Source organism: Alosa alosa, chromosome 9 (assembly GCF_017589495.1).
Source record: "Alosa alosa isolate M-15738 ecotype Scorff River chromosome 9, AALO_Geno_1.1, whole genome shotgun sequence".
NCBI classification, from domain to species: domain Eukaryota; kingdom Metazoa; phylum Chordata; class Actinopteri; order Clupeiformes; family Clupeidae; genus Alosa; species Alosa alosa.
In genome coordinates this window covers 4,969,965-4,993,436 of record NC_063197.1, presented here as the reverse complement: position 1 = coordinate 4,993,436, position 23,472 = coordinate 4,969,965, and the positions used below count along the sequence as shown (strand labels likewise).

Genomic DNA, 23,472 nt, shown 5'->3' with positions numbered 1-23,472 from the left:
CCAAATCAGACAGCAAGCAGCTTTGGAGTTTTGGAAGTAGGCTGCAGGCAGGCAGCTGGTGGATACATAACTGGCATGCGTAAGGTAATGGTAAGGTAGAGGCAACGACCGAAACGCAGTGTTGTAACATGTGTATGAAACGTATTAAATATGCAAACACAAACACACTTTAGAAAGCTAAATGTTGACAGGTATGGACACACACAAACTTCTGTTTGGTAGCTGACGAACCACCATTGAACTGGATTGATAATGATAACGTTAGTAAACGGCTCTAAACAAGTAAGGCATACGTTAGACCGGCACATCCGGGAACTTGACTCGTGACAAACGTTCCCGCCCCTTTCGGGGGGAAAACAAACAACCCCTCTCATTAACTCCAACGCAAATTAGGGTCAATAAACGTAATTGCACAGAAATCGAGAGGAGTAAATAATAACAAAAATACCACAAATCAATATGACCACTCAATACATAACCACTTTGCCGGTCGTTGACCGTGAAAGATACCTACAAAAGCTTAATTCAATTAATATAAAAACATGTCCCTTCAGTCTCGAAAACGAGGTGGTGCAACAACCCCACTCAGTGACCAGAAGTGTTATACGGTCTTCTCTTCTTATGGCTTGTAGCCATAATTTTCTTCTGTCAGGATTTTTTGAGGACATGGTAGGCAAAAAAGAAACTCAGGGAGGGGTTCTTAGCTGTGTGGTTGGTACATGTCTACCGGTTCACTCTGGCTTGTTCTGAGGGAATGTTTTCCCCTCAAAAGGGGCATGGCGCAAACAACCTGCTCTGTGTGACGCGGGTCCGGTTGTAAGTATGTCTGGTACATGATAAACGTTAACACGAATTAATATTCAACTACTCGTCTCTCATTATTAAAGCTCTGATATCACTGCGATGGCAACTCCGCCAGCTCAAAGGGAGAGGGGGAGGGAGACGCACACCATACGCGTCCAAAACTCAGCCAGGTGGTCGCTGAATAACGCCCCTGATCCACTAGCATGCGATGCGAATTCCTCAAATCGCGACGCTACCCTCCATGAAGACGCTTTGATGGGCGTCCCCTTTTGTAGATGTGTGGTAACGTCAGGGCAAGAGCAGCTAGCCTAGTAAACAACCAAACAAAATGTTTCCCTCCACTATTTTGAAATTACCGAAGGAAAGTCACATCTATAAATTAGTTTGCAATTTGGGCGGACATTTCAATCATGAAGTTATCCATGTAGGATTCTAGTCACACATCATACAAACAACATACAAACACTGCTATGATTATTTTTCCCCTCATCTGACCATGTTTCTGTAAGTTGGCGGTAACCACACTACCGGAAAATTAGGTTTTGTTTAGGCTACGTGATGATGGACCTCCCCTGCGTTTTACTCTACTATTGGATACTCGCCTCGCGATGGACGGATTCATTTGCATAAAGTTGGGGATTGCTGAACTTTTTGACGCGAAAGCAGCCATTAGCACTCGTCGCACCGCATACCCAGAGTCCTATGCGGGTGCGGAATTCGCTTCTCATAGAAATGAATAGGGATACTGCGTCGCGGTGTTCGCATCGCATGCTAGTGGATCAGGGGCGTAAAACTCCCACAAATATCTCGGAACAACGTCGGCATTACTTAATCATATGATTGACCAGTGTTCGTAACAGCTACCACTAACGCATGCATACGGATAGCCTACAACTTAGCTATTTGCAGCTCCCTAAATACAATGGCAAGCAGTTTTTTTAAACGATCATTAAGAATAAAAAAAAGTAGCCTACCTATCTATCATTCAGGGAGGGAGACACACACACACACACACCACACGCGTCCAACACTCAGCCAGGTGGTCGCTGAATAAAACTCCCACAAATACCATGGAACAACGTTGGCATTAGGCTACTTAATCATATGACCAGTGTTTGTAACAGCTACCGCATGAATATGGATAGCCTACAACTTAGCTATTTGCGGCTCCCTAAATACAATGGCAAGCAGTTTTATAAACGATCATTAAGAATTAAAAAAAGTAGCCTACCTATCTATCATTCGTGTTTTCCATTTGGACCCACAAACTTCCACCTTCAAAGTGTATGGCAATATTTCAGCTAAGTCAAACAGTTAAAAGATGCTTTGAAAGTTTAAAGTTTACTGTTGTCTTGAAGAGCAGGCTTTCAGCACTCTGATCTTGGGGGAGGGGCAGTCTGCACGTGAATTGCAGCGTCTCCAGCAAAACAGAGCTGCCTGTGGACGCCTGTATGTAAATAATGCGGGAAAAACTATCGGCGAATGCAGCGGCTTATCGGCATTTGCCGATACACGTAAAAAACGCAAATATCGGCCTGATATATCGGCCGGCCGATATATCGGTCGATCCCTACTTCATGAGCCATTTCTTAACAATAAGTACCCTGGATAGATTGCAAATATAATCAGCACCAAAGTCCAAACCTGGCAGTGCTCAGGAGCTTGTGATTGTTGCTCATGTATGACTGTGCCCATCACACCAGAGGTACTCTGCTGGTGGAAAATTGAACCCCTAAATAAATTTGTTCCTGAAGCAGGATTAGGCTCACCCTTTTCCCACTTTTAATGAGGCTGGATCAATGGAGCATTTCACCCGTCTAAATCCCCATTGGTTCAGTGGAAACCATTACTTCCAACTTAAAATCCGCCAGCCTATTAGCAGGGAGCCGGTGAGCTGCAATCAGGAAGCAGAGGAGCCTTGATATGAGTGGAGACATCCCTGACTGCATGAGCTGGCCCTCTCACCACCACACTCTTTCTTACTGATTGTTGTGCTTTCTCTCTCTCCTCTATCTATCTATCTCTTTCTCCCTCCATCCTGCTCGCCCACCTTCTCTCTGTTCACTCTCATTTTCCTCTCACTTTTTTCGTTCTCTCTCCTTCTCGCTTTCCCCTCTCAGACGTTCTCATTCTTTTTACTGATTTCCTGTGGATTGTAGGCACACCGCTCACCTTGTGCACTCATCAATTTTTAAAATGTATGTGCTCTGTGAATGTGATTGCTCAGACACGCACACAGACACACACACACACACACACACAAACAAGGACAAAAACAATGACACACACTTAAGCTAACACAACAGAGTGGCACTTCTACCCTAGCGTTTGGACGACAGGAAAAATGAAATGATTGCTAATTGTTGTATTTCATTGTTGATTTTGTTGGTCCATTTGTTCACTGAAGTGCTCCTGAATTGAGAAGCCGAGTTGGAAAACAAAAAAGATCTCAACAAGGCAATACCATTAACCTGTGCTGTGCTGTGCTGTCTTGGCTTCCTTGTTGTATTGCAATTGACGGATATTATATTTTGGTGTGTGTTCCAACAGAGGGAAGCTACCGTGTGCAGAGGCCCTACCTAACATCACTGCTGGTTCAGTCCATCTCTGCAGGTCTGGCCAAAGAGATTATGTCTGCACCCACTATGGGTGAGGGACATCCCTGTACCCCGCTGGCTATGCAGTCTGCCTCAGGTAAATGTATTCTTCTCTGCAGGATACAACATTTGGGTGCTGCGGAAGTCGCCACACATACTGTAACACACACACACACACACACTCACACTTCCACACATCTCTACACCCCATCACATGACCGTAACCTCAAGGTTGGTGTCGGTGTCCAGCACCTCTTTTGATGGCCAGGAGCTCTGAAGTCCTGCTGTGTTCAAACAGGGCTGACACCTCCTCCACACCTCTCTCTGCCAGAACAGCCCTCAGCTAGCTGGGGCCCAAACTGGGAAACACCGCTTCCTCTTTGTCCGAAAGATAGAGAGATAGAGAGAGAGAGAGAGAGAGAGTTCTGGGTCTCTGCCTCTCTGCGTTTGTATGTCTGTGATGCAGAATGGCGCTTTTTAATATGCTATCAAAACACCAACTGCTAGCCCATTGCAGCATGGCACTGATGTCTCCCCGCTGTGAGAACCACAGACGGCAGGCCCTCTACTTCGAATGAAGGGGGCGTGCGGTGGGTAAATGAGGGCGGCGCATGATTACCTTGATTTACGTAGGTGTCGTGGGGAGAGTAGTGCGAGGCTAAAAGTAGGTTATTATATCAACTGTGGATTGCAGTGGGCACTCCACATCATCTCTGGGCCACTCTCATCATGGCCGTATATGTCCGAGTCCATTACATGTGTCAGTCAGCGCAGCTCGTGGGGATCCTCTGGAGACTTAATTGAATCCATGAGTGGATGGTCGGTCAGGCGCGCACTAGCGCTGCTCCCTGTGGTGATGGCTGTGAGGGGTCAGATTTAACAAGTAACGTGGTCACTGCCCCTGCTGAAAAAAAAGAGATGTGTGTCATCAGCTCCATAAAAGTGACAAATTCAAGAGGTGCTCATTGGTACATAATTATATTTAAATAGCAATGCTTGCGTAAGAGGCCATCGTTCAAGTGGAATGATGTTTTTAATTTAATGATAAAAAACTGTAATGTGCAGTGGTGTTCTGTATGTGTAATCTCTGTTATTGCCTGCTATTGCAGTGACCTACATTGTATAATGCCCTTGTTGCAAATTTTGCAACTGGCAGGCAATTTATCATCAGAGTGACACCCCTCGACTGTCCAAAAGTTTGACACTAATTATTTTGTAAATGTTTGTGGGATCTGTTTTTTCTTAATGTACTCCCATAAGGAGTCTTGCTTATTAACATTCTGAATTAAGGTCTGTCTTGGCCTACTTGCCTACCATAAAGGACATGAAGCTAAATCATGATTGTATAAAAACCACTTGCATCGAGGTTGAGTTCAAGATTAAAAACATAGGAAACCACAATTTTACATCCATCAAAGAGAGTATGTGCCCATCCTAGAAGTTTCAACAGGTAAAGGGTAAACAGTGACAGCAAAATAAAAATCACACAATAGAATAAAACCACGTCAACATATATGGACCAATGGCTTTATGTTGGAATTCCACTTTTGCATCCTGTGCCACAACGCATTAAAGTGTGCACGGCTAGTCTGACATACACAGCAGCAGGACTTCACACATGCTCTCAAATTTAAATTTAGAGCACAATGCGTCCAACATCAGCCATGAATTCTTTGTTGGATATGTTGCATTATGTAAATCGATTGCTAGATCATAATAGCTTTGATTGTAATTGTTTTTCTTCTGTGAATGAAAGCATTGTGGTTTCTTTTGTATTTGACCGTTGGGATACCTCTTGTATACAAACAGTGTTGATGAGGGATAATTTTGGATGAGGCTTGTAAGATTTCATGATGTTGTCTTAAAGGACAGGTGTTTGTTTGAGGATGATTTGTGTGCTGCAACCACTGAGAGCCACACTTTGCAGCTCGACACGGCCCTCTTCTGGTGTTGTGCTTATGCGGGCATCTGTTTCAGGCTTTTTAATGGGGGTATTAAGCTCTAATTCCTGCTATTGACTGAAAATCCCCTCTTATCTGTGCATCGTCACCCAGGAGACCAGCAAGATTGCTGCAGTGCCGTTGTCTCGCCTTGATAGACGGTGCAGGATTTGGGCTCAAGCGACAAAGTGAGGGAAAATGGGCTTTGAGTCAAATCCCTTTGCCAAAGTTCCCTAAAAGAAGTTAAAGACGGACGCTATCAGGGTGATTATGAGGCAAGCAGCTGCTGTTTGGCCATGCAGTACTACTACTATAATAGAACAATGCCAGTGTTTCAGAGGGAGCTTGTACATGGACTAGTACATAAACGGTGTCTGTTTGAATACATTTGTGCGTATTAGAGCGACAGAATGCTCTGTTTGCCTGTTGAAAATGTTAGTAATGTGCGTGTTAGTGTGTCTTTAGATGATGCCGGTAAATTGGATATTAGACAAAAGATTGGACATTTCACCAAGCAACTCGCTAGTGGAGGCTCTTAGCATTGGTCATTCGATAGAATAATGTTTATTTTTATTTTAGTACATCGTATATTTTTGTTGTAAACTTGTCTCTGTGAGCCCTGGGGGATCTTTTGAGGTCAGCTCTGTCACCTTTCACTCTCTACCCCCGTCTCTCAGTCTGCTTGGATCAGCAAACATGTAATGCCCCATAACTCCTGAGCACTGACCAGAACTGTCTCCTGACCCTGATGCACAGCAATCAATGTGATCAAAATATCAGTAACCAGAACTGCATCGATTGCAGACCGCAGGGGATGAGGCCCAATTGTCCCTGTCTTCCCCAGGCCCTCTTAGCCCCCACCCGTCCCCCCCATCCCCACCCAGCCAAACCCATCCAACCGTGAGTTGCAATGTTCCATTAGCTCGATCAAATCTGGATGGCTAGTAATCTGTGCTCTATCGATTGTGGGTGAAGCACTGACCACTCCAGAGGTTTCAAATAATTTGTTTCTATCTGTTCTCGTGGTGGTTTTTTTCTTTTTCTTTTTTTATGCTTTTGCCTTTTTTTCTCGTCCACTTTGAATTAAGGCTCTCTGTAAAGCATCGGTATTCTCTAATTTCCAATTCCCACTGTTGAATTGAGCCAAGGTGCTGAGGTGCAGAGGCGGCCTACGTGTTGCCTGTGTGGAAATAGACACCGGTGAAATAGCCAGCCCGCACCACCCATCCACCCACCCACATTGCCGTGGCAGATAATGTATTGTTCACGCCTTTGTCAGGAGGAGCTCCATGGCCCACCATGTGTCGTATTAAATGATCTCTCATTCATTGCACTGTGTATTTGTCCCACCCTGGCCATTTTCATCTAATCTTAGACCGTTAAAAAGAGAATAAAAATAGAATTCAATACCGAAGAGAGCGGGAGGCCAGACGAATTCCGATTTTCTGTGAGGCGCTGGCTCTCTTCTGTACGGGCGCTCTGGGGTCCCCACGGGCCCCTGGCTGAATGCTTTAAGCATAATAAATTGTCCACGGAGTAACTGCGTAGGAGCAGAACACTATGTGAAATAACTTTATAGAAACACTCTGGCTTTAATTACAATGCTATTGATTGCTGTGCCCAGGTAGACCAGTCGGTATCAGTCTCATTCTCTGAGCTTTCCCCATTGCTTGATTAAGGTTGAGGTGAAAAAGCACAGATATTGCTTCTATCTTAAGCTTGATTTGTAGAAAATGCATTTAATTAATTGGCAGCTGTTCCTGATAGATGTATCAAAGGGTTTGCAACAAAACACAAGCGATTCTGTGTGCTGTTTACCTCTGCTGTGCACGGCAATTGACATGGTTGGCACTTTCAGATTGCTTTTGAATTGAGTGGATCAGCTTAACAGGAATATTTTTCCAGGTCCAAATTTTAAAATGAATGTAATGAAATGGGGATTGTCAGTATGGATTAAAAATGGTGACAGGCCATATATTGGCTTTGGTTGTGTGGTAATCTGTTTCACTTGTAATTCTGGTTTGAATTTAATACAGAAATCTAACACTATGAATGCAGGTATTACTTGTTTCTATTAAGTTAGTAAGCCTAGGAATGGATGTACCTATTTATTTGAAAATAAGGCTGCAAGTTATTTGGTCTATAAAACTGTCACTCGTGAAATACTCTTCAAGGACAATAGTTTAACATAGTCAACTGCTGGTTGTTTTAGCTATAAATTAAAACAAAGTCTTCTGTCAGTAAACAAATATTTGCCCTAGGCAATTAATCCTATTAAAGGAAATGTTCCACTTTTTTTCTTTCTTATTTGCAGCTGTGTAGTCTGTTGTGATTCCGTGTCTAAAAACAATGAACTTTGTTGACCTTAGAAAATGCTGCGCTGCCGGATTGTGCTGACAGTGCTTGAGTGAATTGAGAGCGTGAGAGCTCCCATTATCCCAAACCAAGGGTGTCGACTTGCCATCCAAAACAGTAAAGAGTACGTAGCAGCCTGAGGTGTCTGAACTTTTCACATGCAAAAGAAAAATATGACAGCAGTGATATAATGTCTCACGTTAAACAGTATATCAGCAAACTGTACATGTGTATTGCTGCGTATCTGCTGTCTGTGCATGCTGTAGAGTGGATGAGTGTAAGTGTATTATCTGTAATATCACCTGAGCAGCGAAGCTTTTAAAAACCACTGCAGAGCTGTGTGTACATCCTTTGCTCTTTATCCAAAGTCATTTGTGCTTTTGTCAAAAGTGATAAATGAGATCCGGTGCCCCGCTAGACGGCCACTGCATTTTTATACAAAATGAAATTACTTGGAGGCAAAAAGGCTCTGTATCAATGAACCGTGGTTACAGGGTCCCCCCTATTTGTGTCCATGAAGCTTACATCTTTAGTGGCAACTTCATCTTTATTTCCCTGTGATATTTGCACCGCGGCAAGCTAATAAAAAAGTCAGTGTCTGCGTGCTACACCCCAAGGCCAGAACATCTGCCCGCTACCCGGCTTCTCTCTTAAAAAGGAATTTTCAATTCTGCTTTCGCCTTCAACCTGGAGAGAGCCTACATCCTCTTCACTGACGCTCTGTTTGAACTGGGGAATCACACCCTCCATGTGCAGTGTCGCAGGAGTGGGGGCTGGATGACTAGGGATGAGAGGGAGAGAGAGAGAGAGAGAGAGAGAGAGGGGGAATGTAGGGGAGTGGATGAAGATGGGGAAATTCCTATGGGATACGGGGTTTACTTTCATCCACTGTGGTATTGATGATGAATATTGATTTCAGTATGCATGATTAATATTCACGTTCGCTGTCTGACCACCAATAATTAGCAAAAGGAGAGAGAGACTGTGCATGTGTGCATTTGAGCGTGTCTGTATCTGTGTGTATGTCTGTGTGTCTCTTTGTGTGTGTGTGTGTGTGTGTGTGTGTGTGTGTGTAGAGAGAGAGAGAGCAGGGAGCGAGGATTGATTGGCATGCATAGTGTCTGTGTTTGTATTCTCATCAAGTGCATCCAGTGTGTCTGTTCTTCCCCCCTGCCCCTCTTATCTGCAGGGAAAGTCACGGCTGTTTGGTCTTTTAATCTACCCCCTTCATTTCCATCAAGCCCTCCTCGACTCCTGCTCCTGTTATGGAGGTATTTTCAGCAGTTGCTCTTGTGTGTGCATTGCTGTTGTGGAGAAGGAGGTGGCTGTGATGAGTGGAGCGAATCGAAGCTCCCAGGCTGAGGAGATTGTCTTTTGTCATTCTTTTTCTGTCTCTCTTCTGTCTCCGTCTTCTCACTATCTGTTCCTCTGTTGTTGTTATTATTAAAAAAAAAAAAAAACTTGTCTTACAGTAAATATTTGGGAATACGTGGTCAATAGTACATGCCTTTTCATTAGATAGGTTATGCTACACAAATGTGTTCTGTTTCATAAGAGGAAAATTAAGACCATCCTAAAAATCTGAGGTCTTTCATTGTGGTTGAATTGATTTAAATGTCATTCCTTGCCAGTGCTTTCAATAAAGCACTGGTGTTCTCAAAGCTTGTCTCCTGTACGAGGCCTCTTGGTGGAACTCTTGCTTTTGAGGGAAGAAGTGGCATCAGTGTCGATTGGGAGCTCTTGAGGGGGACACAAGGTTTATATCGATCACTGTGTTGTGTGCAGACTGAGCAGTCATAGAGCCTGTGTGTTTACCTCTCAGGGCTGCTCTTGACCAGCGTGCTCTCTTAGAGAGAGGAAGAGGCATGGAGGCCCACCCAGCCAAAGCCACCGCTATGACGCTCTAGTCATGGGATGAATGGCATTACTGTTTTGCATCTCGTTACACAGACTACTAAATGCAAATTGCCAGTGCTGTTCTATGTCACTGAGAATAAGTCCCCATCTGGTGCTGCTGAGGCTAAGGGCTCATCTGTTACTTACATTAATTACATATAGTAATGATGGTATACTTTGTGTCTACTTACACTGAATTGACATTGAGGATGCTACTGTCGAACTAATTACTTGTTTTTTTTTTGTATTGGGTCAAATAAATATGTGGTAAACCCATTCCCTGTTAGAGTTTGACTGTTTGGCTGATGCAAATGGGTATCTCAGTTGTATGTTTCAGCAGATAAAGTATCCTGTGCTTTTCAACACATGGTGTTCACAGGATGTGAAAGAAGACTGAAAAAAATCTTGATGCCATTTTGAAATGTTAATTTTTAGGCCACTAGCCTGCTATTTGTCTTCTTTCATCTTTCCCGCTCTGAATTTGCTGTTCATGTTCTGTAATGTCCAATAAGATGTTCTTCATAATGATGGTGTGTTGATTGATGTCACTCACACTTACTCTTGAGTAATTTTACTTATGATTGTTCATATCCTTGCATGGGAAGAAGCAATAAAAGATGAATGCTTGTTTTGTTTTGAATAGCCGTAGAACAAAAGTCACTTACAATGTTGTTGTTTTTATGCTCACTTCTCCAAACATGATTTATTTCATTCTCTGCAAAAGTACCAAGGACATATTTCCTAAGTACATTTTGATAGATTCTAATGTCTGCTGTCCTTTAAGAAAAATGAAAAGGTTTTGTTATGCATTGAGTGCTGCATTTAATCTCTGTTTCACACATTCAAACGTTTGTCTTGCAGACAAAAGAATAATCACATTAAATGTCACGACCCAAGCATCATACAGGACAATTCACAATGTCATTGGCTATCTGAAAGGAAGGATTAATCCAGGTAGGAGACTCTTGACACAATAATCTTACATGAATAAGCAGGGCAGAGAGGGGCTGGCTTAGTTAGTCAACATACTGACACAATAATCTTGGTCAGTATTTCACTATACAAAATAAAAAAGGTTAAAACATATAGTGTGTGACTGGCGCACAGGGGCGTCAATGGATTTTTGTATATTGGGTTATGATAACTTTGCCTGTATGAAAGGACGTTCTTCTAAACGTAATTCTGAAAAACAGTATGTGTATACTGCTGTTGCACAAAGATGTCTGATTAAATGGGTTGTAGTTTATTCATCCATGATTGACAGTTGAAAAAAGAGCCGGATCTGAGCTAAGACAGATTCTCTCAATTACATGGTTTTAACTACCCATTTGACTGGAAAAATAAAACTGAAAGATCACTTTTCTTACAGGCTGTTGTTTAAAGCTGTTTTCACATTCAGATGCACTCATTCATTGCTTACTTGGTAGGATTGCAAATCCCCCTCTTCCATTTCGCACTCTTCCAGGATTGAAAACATATTTACAACAATCTCATGAAATCCAAATTGCAGTCGCACTATGTCATATTATTTCTTTAATGTCCTTTACTGATTTAAATGTAACCACATTTTCTATACTTCTTATTGATTGTTACTCTGCTGTCTCATTTCTAGTTTATTTTCCATTTATTAATGTTTTGAAGTACATGAACCCAGTGAAATATCAAGACGAGTGAATGTGCAGGTGTATGGATATGGTCTTAGTGTATGTGATAGAATAAATAGACAGATGGAATGGTTAGCTAGAGCTTGTTTTGTAATGGAAATCCAATACAAGTAAAGTTTAGTTCAAATGCCCAAGTGGACCCAGACCTTCGCTAACGACAAACTGTCCTTTTAAAACAATGTTGGTGCACTACTGCGCAAACGCAGGGCGGTTAGCTGCTGCAAATGGGCTTTTAATTACCGGCTAGCTCTGGCCTCTTGTGGATGATTTAATCAATGTCCCTGATGCAGTGGTGGTCCTTAATCTTTCCTCCTTCTCCTCCTCCTCCTCCTCCACACCTCTTGCCAGAATGTCTACCTGTTTAAACACTCCTAAAATTACCCCACAGATTTACCGCCTGCTATTAGTCTGCCATAATTTGCTGCTAAACTTATTCTATGGACCACAAATCTTTTGAGGGAACTTTTCCCTCCTTGCTGCTTTACCAGATGTTAGATTTTAATGCTTGATGCCACATATTGGACATGTGATTCACACCTCATTTCTTATCCAGGTGGCTTTGGATAGGGAGGGGTTAGGTATTTTTCTTTTCATAAAATGACTGGTGAAGTCAGTGAGTTTTCAGGCCTCAAAAATACTCAATGATGTTATTTAAAGATCCCCTGGCCTGAATTGCTAAGAAATTACCAAGAAGGCCAGCTGACTGTGCATGTGCGCTTCTCTTGTGTGTTTGTCATCGTTCTTTTCTTCCTACATCACAGATCGATATGTTCTGGTGGGCAGTCGTCATGGCAGCTGGCATGAGGGTTCTTCAGAGGACTGGAGTAGTGGTGCTGCCATCATGACTCAGCTCATTTCCTCTATGATGTCTCAGGCCCATCTGGGCTGGCAGCCAGACCGTACCATCATTTTCACCTCCTGGGGGGGGTCAGCACTTGGTAGCATTGGATCATTTGAGTGGGGGGAGGTAAAGTCAGAAAAGTCCAAATACCCCCTCTGGTCTGAGTTTGTGCCTCTTGACTGAGTGGCCTTTGCATAATGTCTTGGTGGAATTGCTCATTTAGAATATCCAGATGCATTTGCAAGCACCAAAGGAAAACAGCAGTGTTGTATGTGTTGGTGGGCCAATGAGTTTAATGAGAGGTCACAAGTGTTTATCCACCTGCTTTGTTTACATTGTCAGACAAAAAAGACACTTGCTCGCTAATATAGCCAACAGTCCATAAGAAATTTGAACAGAGTAACAAGGTTGTAGCAGCACAGCTGTTACATGTACACTGAAGACAATGAGGCCTTGACTGGAGCTAAGAATGCTTTGTATATCAAATCTATCATAACCAGATTTACCCCATCCAGCAGGTCTCAGGTCAGCTCTTTGCCTCTGATGAAAATTTAGGCAAATTGGCAAAGTTTTGTAAAAGCACTCAGTATTACAATGTAACAACTATATGTAGGTACCCACAAATACATAATGCAAGTACAATGATAGTACCTGATAGTACATGTTGTTACACAGGTTGTACCACTGTACCTAATTAGGTAGGTACACTGTAACAGCGACACATTAAAATAAAGTGTTACCTGAAATTGTTTTGTGGCAGGCATTGATGGAAGTGCAATCAAAAGTATCATAATTAACCAGTCAAAAATAGTAATTTGGCTGGGGCATTTTCTCAAATAGTCTCAAAATACTGTGCACGGGCAAAACAAGGGGCAGCCGTAGCCTACTGGTTAGCACTTCGGACTTGTAACCGGAGGGTTGCCGGTTCGAACCCCGACCTGTAGGCACGGCTGAAGTGCCCTTGAGCAAGGCACCTAACCCCTCACTGCTCCCCGAGCGCCGCTGTTGTTGCAGGCAGCTCACTGCACCAGGATTAGTGTGTGTTTCACCTCACTGTGTGTTCACTGTGTGCTGAGTGTGTTTCACTAATTCACGGATTGGGAGTCCGTGCAGAGACCAAATTTCCCTCACGGGATCAAAAGAGTATATATACTATACTATACTTATACTATACCAATTATGAAAACTATGATGAAACAGACAAAGGTGAAGATGAAGACCACAGTGATGATAATAATGTTTTAATTGATGATGATGACAATGATGATGATGTTATTATTGGTGATAAGAATGATGATGATGATGATGATGATAAATCTTGCTCTCATCTTGATGCTGTGACACAGGAGAATCGGGTGGTGTTGGAGAGCAGTGCTGTTGCTTACATCAGTCTCTACAGTCCAGTCCGAGTCGGGAGGTCATCTTGTTCCACAGCCTCGCCCTCACTATTTCAACTGGCCTCCGACATCCACAAGGTACCTAACTCTTACATATATTTACATATATGTACATATATTTACATCTTGTGCTTAATAGTTATGTGTTTTAAGTTGAAATGTTACAGAGGATACCAGACCATATATTGGGATATAAATCAATATGTAAGCATGCAAGTGTCCGTCAACCAACCTGCCAGACTAAGTTCAATGTGATCTCTAAAAATGGATATACCAGTCATATAAATTACCTCAAGAGCCTGATTTAGATTATCTCAATATCTGTTGGATTTTCATTTCTCCTCTCTGCTAGCTTTCAGAATTTGTGTAATTGTATGAGGTGACAACGAAGTGGTAAAGAGCTTAACCTATTAAAATGTTGTCAATGAGTCCCCTGGTCTTGGAGCTCCATCTGACAGGAGGATTTTGCAGGTCGGAGTGAGTCATGTGGTTGGTGGTAATGACAGAACACCCCATTATTTTCACTGAAACAACATTTCTGTTCATTAGCCTAAATGCCAGTCCACCTGTGACATTTCAGAGTAATAAAGTAAGTCTTGACCCGTTCAGAGTGCACAGCTGGAGTAGCTCCATAGCAGGATTGCAGATGGAGAAATAGCGTTGCCCACACACACACATACGGCCGGTCCCATTTCCTATGACCTTCAGCAGGGTCTTAGCGTGTTAACTTATTGAATCTACAAAGTCTTAGCAACCTTTTCACAGAACCATGTGATTCCCAGTGGTCTGCGGTCATGTGGAAGTTCTTATTTAGAATTGGCTTCATGAATAACAGATAACATACTCAATGAAGAATATGAGAACTGAGCTGGTAATAAATGGTAGTTTCCGAATCTTTGGAAAGTCACAACATGGCAGAGAGTCAACAATTCCAAGCAGTGTAACTAGCACATTATTTGAAACCTCCACCATAAGGTGAACATGACCATCATAAAGAATGCCATGGCTGTTGCCATATAGTGTTAATGGCATTTCCTGACCTAACAGTTATGTTACCATTATAGATAATTGCAGTGACACCCTAGAGTGTCCAGAGCTATGACAACTTTTTAACAGGTCATATAAACTGTTATAAAACAGACAGAAAGACTTATCTCAAGACACAGGAAGGAATATGTCCTCCAAATGTCTGTGTGGAGTGGGGGGAGAAAGAAAGAGAAAGTTGCTATATGAATGAGTTAACATACTGCTGGACGTAGCATAATTATCTTTCATTGTCCCTTTCACTGAATCCTCCTGGCTTTTCAGAGCCGTTTGTCAAAGCACGATTGTCAATGCAGTCACGTTACTCTCAGACAAAAATGTTGGTTTGAAATGGTGAGCCAGCCTTTCATACTGTTCTTCATATGTTCACAGGCTCATATTAATATGCCACTGGTACTTTCTTTGTGGTAGGACTTTAATTTTAAGCATCCAATCACATTTTATCATTATAGCCTATTTTCCTGATTCCATAAATCAAATCTATTTCTTCCTGATGTCTGAAAAGTTTAGTATTTTTCAGTAGATCTGTGGTGTCTTATTTTCACTCTGTGGAGAGCCTAGTGCCATTCTATGCTCTCTATAATTCATCCCCATCATTTTGAGCTCATTTGCAAGCTTCTAATGACTACGGTAATGGTATCTGGCCTAACTGGCCTAACTCCCCTTCTTCTCCCAAGCTACAAGACATAAGATGCCCTTATTAGTATGATAATTGAATGAATTCCCATCCAATCAAAGATACAGGGCTCTGTTTGTGTCTGACTTTGGTAATTGCTTTAGAGTAATCAGGTGCTGCAATTTCAGGTGTATGTGAAGGGATTCTCTCTCTCTCTCCCTCTCCCTCTCCCTCTCTCTCTCTCTCTCTCTCTCTCTCTCTCTCCCCATCTCTCCCTTTGTGTGTGTGCACACTGTAATGCATATTGATTGCCATTATCTTGCACCTGTGTCAATCACACTCAACCTGCCTAAACAAAAGGTGACAGCTTCAGTTTATTTACCCACCCTCAGTCTCAAATTATTGTGTTAATTTTTATTCTGTTGCAATAATTATTTTGTGTAGTGAGCTGCATCTATAAAGCAAACACACATTCCCACTTATGTCTACTGTGTCTATAAGAGCAGACAAGAGACAACAGAGACACATTTAGCTAAAAGTTGAACAAAAAAGCTTTTTTAAAAAAAATTTTTTTAAAGTGAACAAATCTATAATCAAATGTCACCCTGTTACTGAGCGGAGAATGTGATTCTTAATTGTCGTGAGGAGTGGGAAAAGAAACCTCAGGGCTTCTCCTCTCCCTGCTGCGAGAGCGGCTGATGTCTCTTGATTGTACGTGTAGTTCCCGCAGACTAGCTGGACGGCTCCAATCTCACTATTTATCTTGGGCTGCACTCGGAGGCAGCAGGTAGGCTAAACTGTCTCTAAATTTTGAGACATTTTTAAAGATACAATAAATCACGCCAGTGCAATGCGGGTAATATTTTCCACTTATCTTAGTTTGCAGCTGTCTTCAAAGTAGAGATGCCACTGTGTTGATGTGTTTCGAATGGGTGCTTTGGAACCAATTATAATAAAACAGACCCTTCTTTGGGGATTACAGGGCCTAGCATACAAAATAAATTGAGAGACTTTTCATCGTTTAATTGGGTATTGTTGCACCCGTGTGTGTGTACAAGTGAGTGTATGTGTGTTTCGGGTCTATTTTAAACCATGGATTTTGGAGGATTGGTCTTTTCCAGGATGAAAGGAGTACAGTGTCATCCTCATCCATCTAGATGTTTTTTTTTGTCTGCCCAAAAAGGCTCATCATACATTTCAAGTGTGTGTAACTCTCCTGAGTTTTGTTATACTGAGAAAGATGTTGTTTGTTGTTCGATTTACCCCATACGGCGCGTGTCCCAGATTAGCTTGGACTTGGCATGTTTCGTTTTGCTGCAATTCTCCGTAGAGCACATGTATGTGTGGATGAGGTCCCCCAAGACAAGGTGAAATGTGTCAGTAAGCCCCGAGCTGCCTCCATTTTTCAAGATCCTGAGTCTCGTTACAAATGTCCTGCACCTAATAGGTGTCCCTTGCTAGTTCTGTCCGATAAGGTGAACTAAAACCTGTTAAGCTTTGGTAATCCACTTTAACCCAACATCTATTACCACTAAGGAAGAGATTCTCCCTGTAAATTGATTTTAAATGCACAGTGATGATACTGTGCTGTCTGATGGAAAAAAAAAATAAAAAAATCTGGGTCACATTGATAAACGCCCTGTTGTACACAGTAGCATTTAGTCCCTTTCGTCCATCCATTTGAACCCCATGCCCATCAAGTATGATTCATCAGGTCTTATTTCAGAGACATATTTGTAGTCACAAATGACTCCTCTGCCAGCGAATAGATCACAGTTTCATTAATAATTGCAATTACAATGGACAGCAGAATGTATTATTTATAATTCATTAATGCACAAATAGGCTGACACCAGACATAATTTCACTGCATTTCTTACTTCCAGTAACTATATGCATGTGACAATAAACTTCCTTGTATCCTTGTATCCTTGTATGTCCTCTGAAATATGCATACTGCTACATATATGGCTGTATGTATCTTTAATGACTAAATGGCATAGAGCGAGCACTACTCCCCAGAGGTGGAGGTGCACCAAACACTGGGGGTGGATATCACCATTAGGTCCACATATCCCTCTTCCTGCTCCATGCCCTGCATTAGAACCAGTGAAACTGACCTATATAAGAATTGACAGGCCGACTTGATTATATTCAGATGCCAAATCCATTTAGAGTGGAAAAAGTGGATCCTGTAATCCTCTCAGAAATGGTCAAGTCTGATTAAAAAATGCATACAAGATGGTACACAAGCAAATCTCTGGCTGTGCAGATTGGATTGAAATTAGCTCACACACAGAAGAAACCTTTTTTTTTCACTCCACTAAGGTTGTTTTGACCTCAACATAGACATTTCTACATGTCTACACCAGACTTTTCTCCATGGCCTGTTGACAACATAATCACATGTTTACAGCAAATATTGCTTACTGCACAGAGACTATCTCAAGAAAATCACGCCTTTCTTTTTATGTCCTCTTTCCCTTGGTAGTCAGCAATATTTCATAACCTCTTATGGTAGTTGTGGCATAGTCGTATATCTCATAATGTATGTTTTGTTAAGATACTATTCAGATCTATTCAGTACCATCATTTATTATATGTAATATTATATGTATTTCATTGGCATTTGTAGGTTATATCTTAGATTTGTATTTTATGTATTTGTCTTTCGCAATATAAACCTTTTTCTGTAATAACTTAGAGAGGAAACAGATTATAGTTATTTCCTCTTCCACATCCAAACAGTGGGAGCTGGTGGCTGGAACCTTTACCCAGTGGGCCTATTTGGAAACCGTTGAGCTCATGGAAAGCCCACCCTGACCTCAGAGATAAATGTGAGTGGGCTGCGAGCACGAAACTGTATTGTTCTAAAAAACTGTTGTTTTTTCTACAACGCGACAGCTTTCTGATATTAGTGGCACCAGCTACCTTATGCAAAGTACTATGGTAATTAAGGCTGGTCACCTGTTTTTTTTTTTCTGCTCTGCTACTGCCACCTGGAAACAGTGTGTGCAACCTTCAGGTGAGACATCATGTTACCTGACCAGAATGCCTCAACAGTGTGGAGGCACATTGTTTGAAGCAGTGATTACTGTACCCTTGAATTAATGACTCACTTACCTTTGTGAACGAGGCTCCCAGGCTGTGTGCACATATGCGGTGGCAACCAAGACAGAAGATCTGTTGCCTCACAAATTACCTAGCAGGCTTGTGTGGGGTTTGTTTGTATGTTTGTGTGTGTGTGTGTGTGTGTGTGTGTGTGTGTGTGTGTGTTTGTGTGTGTATGTGCGTGCGTGAGTGTGCATGCATGGATGTGTGTGTGCGCTCACTCCTCCCCAGTCTCAAAGTAAACCCCCCTCTAGTCAGTGCTTCAGAAACAGGGAGTGCACACAACACAGTAAACACAGCAATCATCTGGTGCCCCACCTCCACTTCTCCCATTTTGAAGTGTCTTTGGGATTCCATCAAGCAAGTGTGTGTTTTTGCTCTTGACATGATAATTATGAATCATTCGTTTCTGTGTGCGTGTGTGTGTGTGTGTGTAGCAGTTTGAGTTAATACCAGCCTTGTCGTCTCACCCACCAGCCAACTGACACTCGACTGGTTGCTGAGATTTAAAGGCACTCCATCTCTCCAGCATCACGTTGACATTCATGCTGCCATCCTGCTGTGCTTTCAGTGCGCGCTTTGCTCCACAGGTGTTATTAAACTGTGAGAGCAACGCATTTCTTGAACAGATTCCTTTCCAGAGGAAAAATAAACTATTTTATATTGAGACGAAAATGGCTTCCAGCAGGGAAGTGTGTTGCTTCTTTGAAAAGAACAAACCACAGGTGCACATAGAGAGCAACATTTTGGCTTAATTGTTTGCTTATTAACTAAAATTGTCATACTCTGTGCAGTTTGTGTTAATTCTCCAGGATATTAGCTATTTTTGTAGACTGGATGAACTCGGATGAACCACTTCGCAAATTTGAAATTTCTCTCAGGTCAGTCTGGAAAGCTTTCCCATCAATGCAACCAATGGCTTTGCTGATGGTGACAGGGTTAAAGAGATACAGATGTGGATTTTTTTGGGAATTGAGTTAAAAACTGAATTTAAAACCTTTGTAAACAAGAAATATGCTTTTACTGCACTTCTGAAACAATTTGAAACATGAGTTTAATGCTTAAATTTAGGTTTAATTTCACTGCTGGTTACACCCCTCTAAGTCGTAAAACGGAAACGTTTTGGAAACTGGCATCAATGGGATCCTTTCCAGACAAACCTGCAGAGCAAATTCAAATTTGATAACAGATTTGTTTGAGGTCGCCCAGGAAGATTTTGTTGTTGAAATATTGTGAAATAAGATGTACACAAAAACAAAATAAACAAAATACAAAAGATGTTAGACAGACAGTGGTAGCTTAGTAGAGGAATATACCATTAAGGGTTTATACGAGTTCCCACACATTGTCAGGAGAGATATATCACATGAATTATAGGTAAATGTTTCCCACTCAGTCCCCATTGTTATCAGCCCTGCCTTTCCTCATTGTCAGATGTCTGCAATGGCTGATGCGTAACATCACAACAGTAGGGAGAACAATCTAAAAACCCCTCACCTTAGGGAGATACAGCAATGAGACTTTGCGGAGAGGTCTGCACCCTTTCACACTAGTGAGTAGTATCCACATATGGCAGTCCATATCTCTGCACCAATCTGTTCTATCCTCAGCGACATTCATTTACTGGCCTTGTCAGTTATCAGTTATAGTGTACAACTAATTTAGCAATATTCTAAGGCCATGACCTCAAAAATTTCAACTACCTGCCGAGAATATGAAACCTATTCCTGTCATGTGCTCCATTAACGTTGTCTTTGAATGAGATCATAAAGTCAGTGGCATAAAGTGTTCATTGATTCTCTGATTACACCACAACACTGCGTCCTAATTCATTATTTTCAAAGTATAGTGGGTCAGTAGCCTGCCTGCCGATATCTACTATCTTTTTCATCCGTTGATATGGCGTTATTGTATTATTATCCTGTTAATGTGAGTAGTTTCACATTGACAAAGCAGTGTTTGCTTTTAGTAATTAAACTGTGAGGGCTAAGCTACAGTGGAGTACACACACACACACGAGGCTACGATTTACGGCTTCCCTATGCGGTCCTGAATCAGTGCAGTGGCCTAGGTGGGGCCTCCTCTGCATCCTGCCGCTTTTGGAGTGGGAGGAGGTGGGGAGCAGGTACTCAAGTATCTCTAAGTGTATCGGCGGCACTGCGCGGCAGCCATGCATGTTTTATCGCCTCTGTCGGCTATCAATTTGTCCACAATCAATAAACCTTCACCGTCCGACGGGCTCTCGGATGACGAATTAGATGCTCACCTCCCACGGCTTCTTCATTTACACGCTGAGCTTGTTTACAGTGTGCATGTGTGTGTGAGAGCACCGTAATCTCACTCCGTCGTTCCCCTCCTACCCCTAGTATTGCTCTGTGCACCTGGCCACTCTGTGATGCTCTTCGGAACACATTCACAGGGAAGGACACTAACATCACAGCCACTAGTGCACTATTGTCTTTTCACACATTGCAATTGAATGGAAGTCTGTGTGTGTCTGTGTGTGTTTGTGCACACTGCTACCTTCAGGGTTCGCCTTCAGGTCATTTTGTCACCCATATGACAGTTAATTGAAGCTAGCTGTTATTTTAATTGGCTTGCTTTCCTTTCTCCTCTCAAGCAGTATATGCACCACAAGTATCTTTAGTCTCCTGGAAATGAAGACTCTTATATCACTTGTGCGTAGCCTATTAGGCTGCATCGGTAGCCACAGCAGAGACCCAATAAAGAGAGTGTTTTCTCAAGCTGCTGTCATGTTTATGTGACTCTGCCTTAGCAGCTTGTGCTTGCGGAATTAGACGCACTGCTGTTGTGTCAGAGAGAATGACCTCTCCTGTGCTTATGAAAGTGCGGTTTATTAACACAGTGACTGTTTAATTGTGGTGAGTTGATTAAATTACATGTCACACGAAATGACTTCACATGGGGCCCCAGTGTCACATTTACAGAACTCTAATGTAACGCTAAAGCTAATGACGCTGTCACTAGAGGAGTCCAGTGTCAAGCTTTGTCTTCATACTTGCTGATAATGTCTTTATTATTTTATTTTAGCTACTGTAAAGTTCATAATTTATAATGTGTGTGAGTTGGGTAGGTTTGCATTACATATATATTATTTAATAATCTGTAATGTATTAACATACAGTATTACTTTCTGTTCTTGCTGAACTTCCTCATATTTGTAATCATGCACTCTATCTGACTAGAGGGGATTTTATATCATTGTGTTCATGAAGTATCTTAATGCATACTGTAACTACTATAGTTTATAATGTTTCTAGCTTTGTTGGGTGGAGAGAGAAGGAAAATATTTAGTGCTATTTTGCTTTATGTTGACCAATCAAACCAGTGGTGGATGTTGATAATGTTATTCTGATGTTATTTTCAAAGTAGGCTTTGCAACCAGCATTAAATTCTTCCTGTCATTTTACCTGCTAGTGTTGACATTATAGGGACAGGCTTTTCCCTCCTCTATTCAGGGGTATTCATTGTTTGTTTTGAAATAATTGAGCCTCTATTTTCTGAATATTTGCCAGACTTTCCTTTTGTCAGACTTTCCTTGTTTCCTCCTCACTCTTTTTAGGAGTGTGTTGTTGTGTTGTTGCCAACTCAGTTGTTGTTGTTGTATATAGTTAACATATATACTTTTAAAAGTTTGAAGTTATCCCTCCCTGTCCTTATTTCTCTGTGCACATGGTCACTCAGTGAGTGAGAGCAGGGGAGGACACTAGCATCATAGCCTTAACACACTAAATAACATTAGTACAGTGCATGTTATGTGCTAATCCCCTCTCACACAAGCAAAATCTCTGGCTACTCTAGTTAGACAACTCCCTCATACCACTCAGCTATCTTGCCCTTTTCCTGACCTTATACTCAGCATACGTACAAACACAGTGACAACCCAACAAATCTAAAACAAGTTTTTGGAATCCAAGGGCAAACCGTCACACAAGGTGGAAGAATACCTCACTGGTTTTGAACACCAAACTAATACAACCACTAATACTTTGCGTAACCTCTTATTCTGCGGTTCCTTAACATTGATTTTAATTACTTGCACTCCCACCAACATTTGCATACAGAATGCATGAGCCATCAGCATGTGTTAGTGTTGTACACGCCTGTAAAAGGCCTGCCTGCATGTTTCACAGGAGCTGTGCTGGCAAACTGAAGAGTGTCCCTAATCTCAGTGATTGCTGCATTATAACCTTGGCATTCTCTCCGATCCCAAAGAGGCTCGTGTGGGCTGGAGTGACATCCAGGCTCATGCAGACATATGAGCTCACTCGGCTGAACAATATTAACCTGCTTTACTGCCCTGTTATTACCAGCATCAGGTCAGCCCAGCAAAAGCTTTATATTGAGCGCAAGGAAGTGGGAGCATTGTGGGAGAATGAGAAATGGCTTGCTCGAATATAATAAAGGGGCCCAGGACCAGACGGATCTCACAAAAGGCCCTCGCACGCCACTAACAGGCTACTGTGGAGCTATTCCCACTGTGCATAAGTGTATCTTTCTTTATTCGGAGCCTCCCACTCCTTAAACCTCAGCCCTATTTATTTCTTTTATTATATTCCAGGTCTTATTAATACATCCCTATCTTTTTACGTGGGCTGCTTCAGGCTCCTGTTTCCGGAAATGTATTTTTTTAAGTCATCTTCTAAATTATTTCCTCGGCACAATGTCATTTTGGCCAGCTATGCTTTGAGAAAGATACAGTACTTTGGTTCTGCGACTCGCCATTTGAAGGATTCATGGAAAGCTATTTTTGCCTTTTATTTCATCAGAAGTCTTGTGAATTGTGCCTAGTTTTTTTCCTTTCAATCTGATTTGTCTTTGTAGTAAAAAATAATGCATTTTTGTCTCTTGTTCATAATGATAACAGTGATCATACAGTTTCCTTTTGTACTCTATGCACATAATCTTTGGAAACCTGTCCACCTTCCCTGAGTATTTTATTTTGCTGTGCTGTCAGTCAGTCAATGAAAAAGACAGAAAAAAAAGTAACATGCGTATGATATTTTATTTATGGGTTTATCGATTCCATCTAGAAGTTTTTTTTCTGACATTTTGCAGCATTAATCCAGTTTGGATGGCTGGCTGAAGAACATTGGGTGTGTCAGTCTTTAGGGACCTGACAGTGTCACCCACGGCAGATCTCATTTATGCTTTTGGAGAGTTGGACTGCAGCTCTCACGCATGCA

At 41.9% G+C, this 23,472-nt stretch overlaps 1 protein-coding gene across 2 annotated transcripts in view; it reads left to right on the top strand.

Annotated features, from left to right (window-relative positions):
* Positions 1-23,472, top strand: part of LOC125300857 (inactive N-acetylated-alpha-linked acidic dipeptidase-like protein 2) — a 213,473-nt gene that overhangs the window by 135,229 nt on the left and 54,772 nt on the right. For both annotated transcript variants that reach the window (XM_048253010.1, XM_048253009.1), the window contains exons 6-9: positions 3,355-3,498; positions 10,454-10,546; positions 12,018-12,223; positions 13,444-13,572. In XM_048253010.1, coding sequence (XP_048108967.1) covers positions 3,355-3,498; positions 10,454-10,546; positions 12,018-12,223; positions 13,444-13,572 — 572 coding nt within the window. The remainder of the gene's footprint in view (positions 1-3,354; positions 3,499-10,453; positions 10,547-12,017; positions 12,224-13,443; positions 13,573-23,472) is intronic.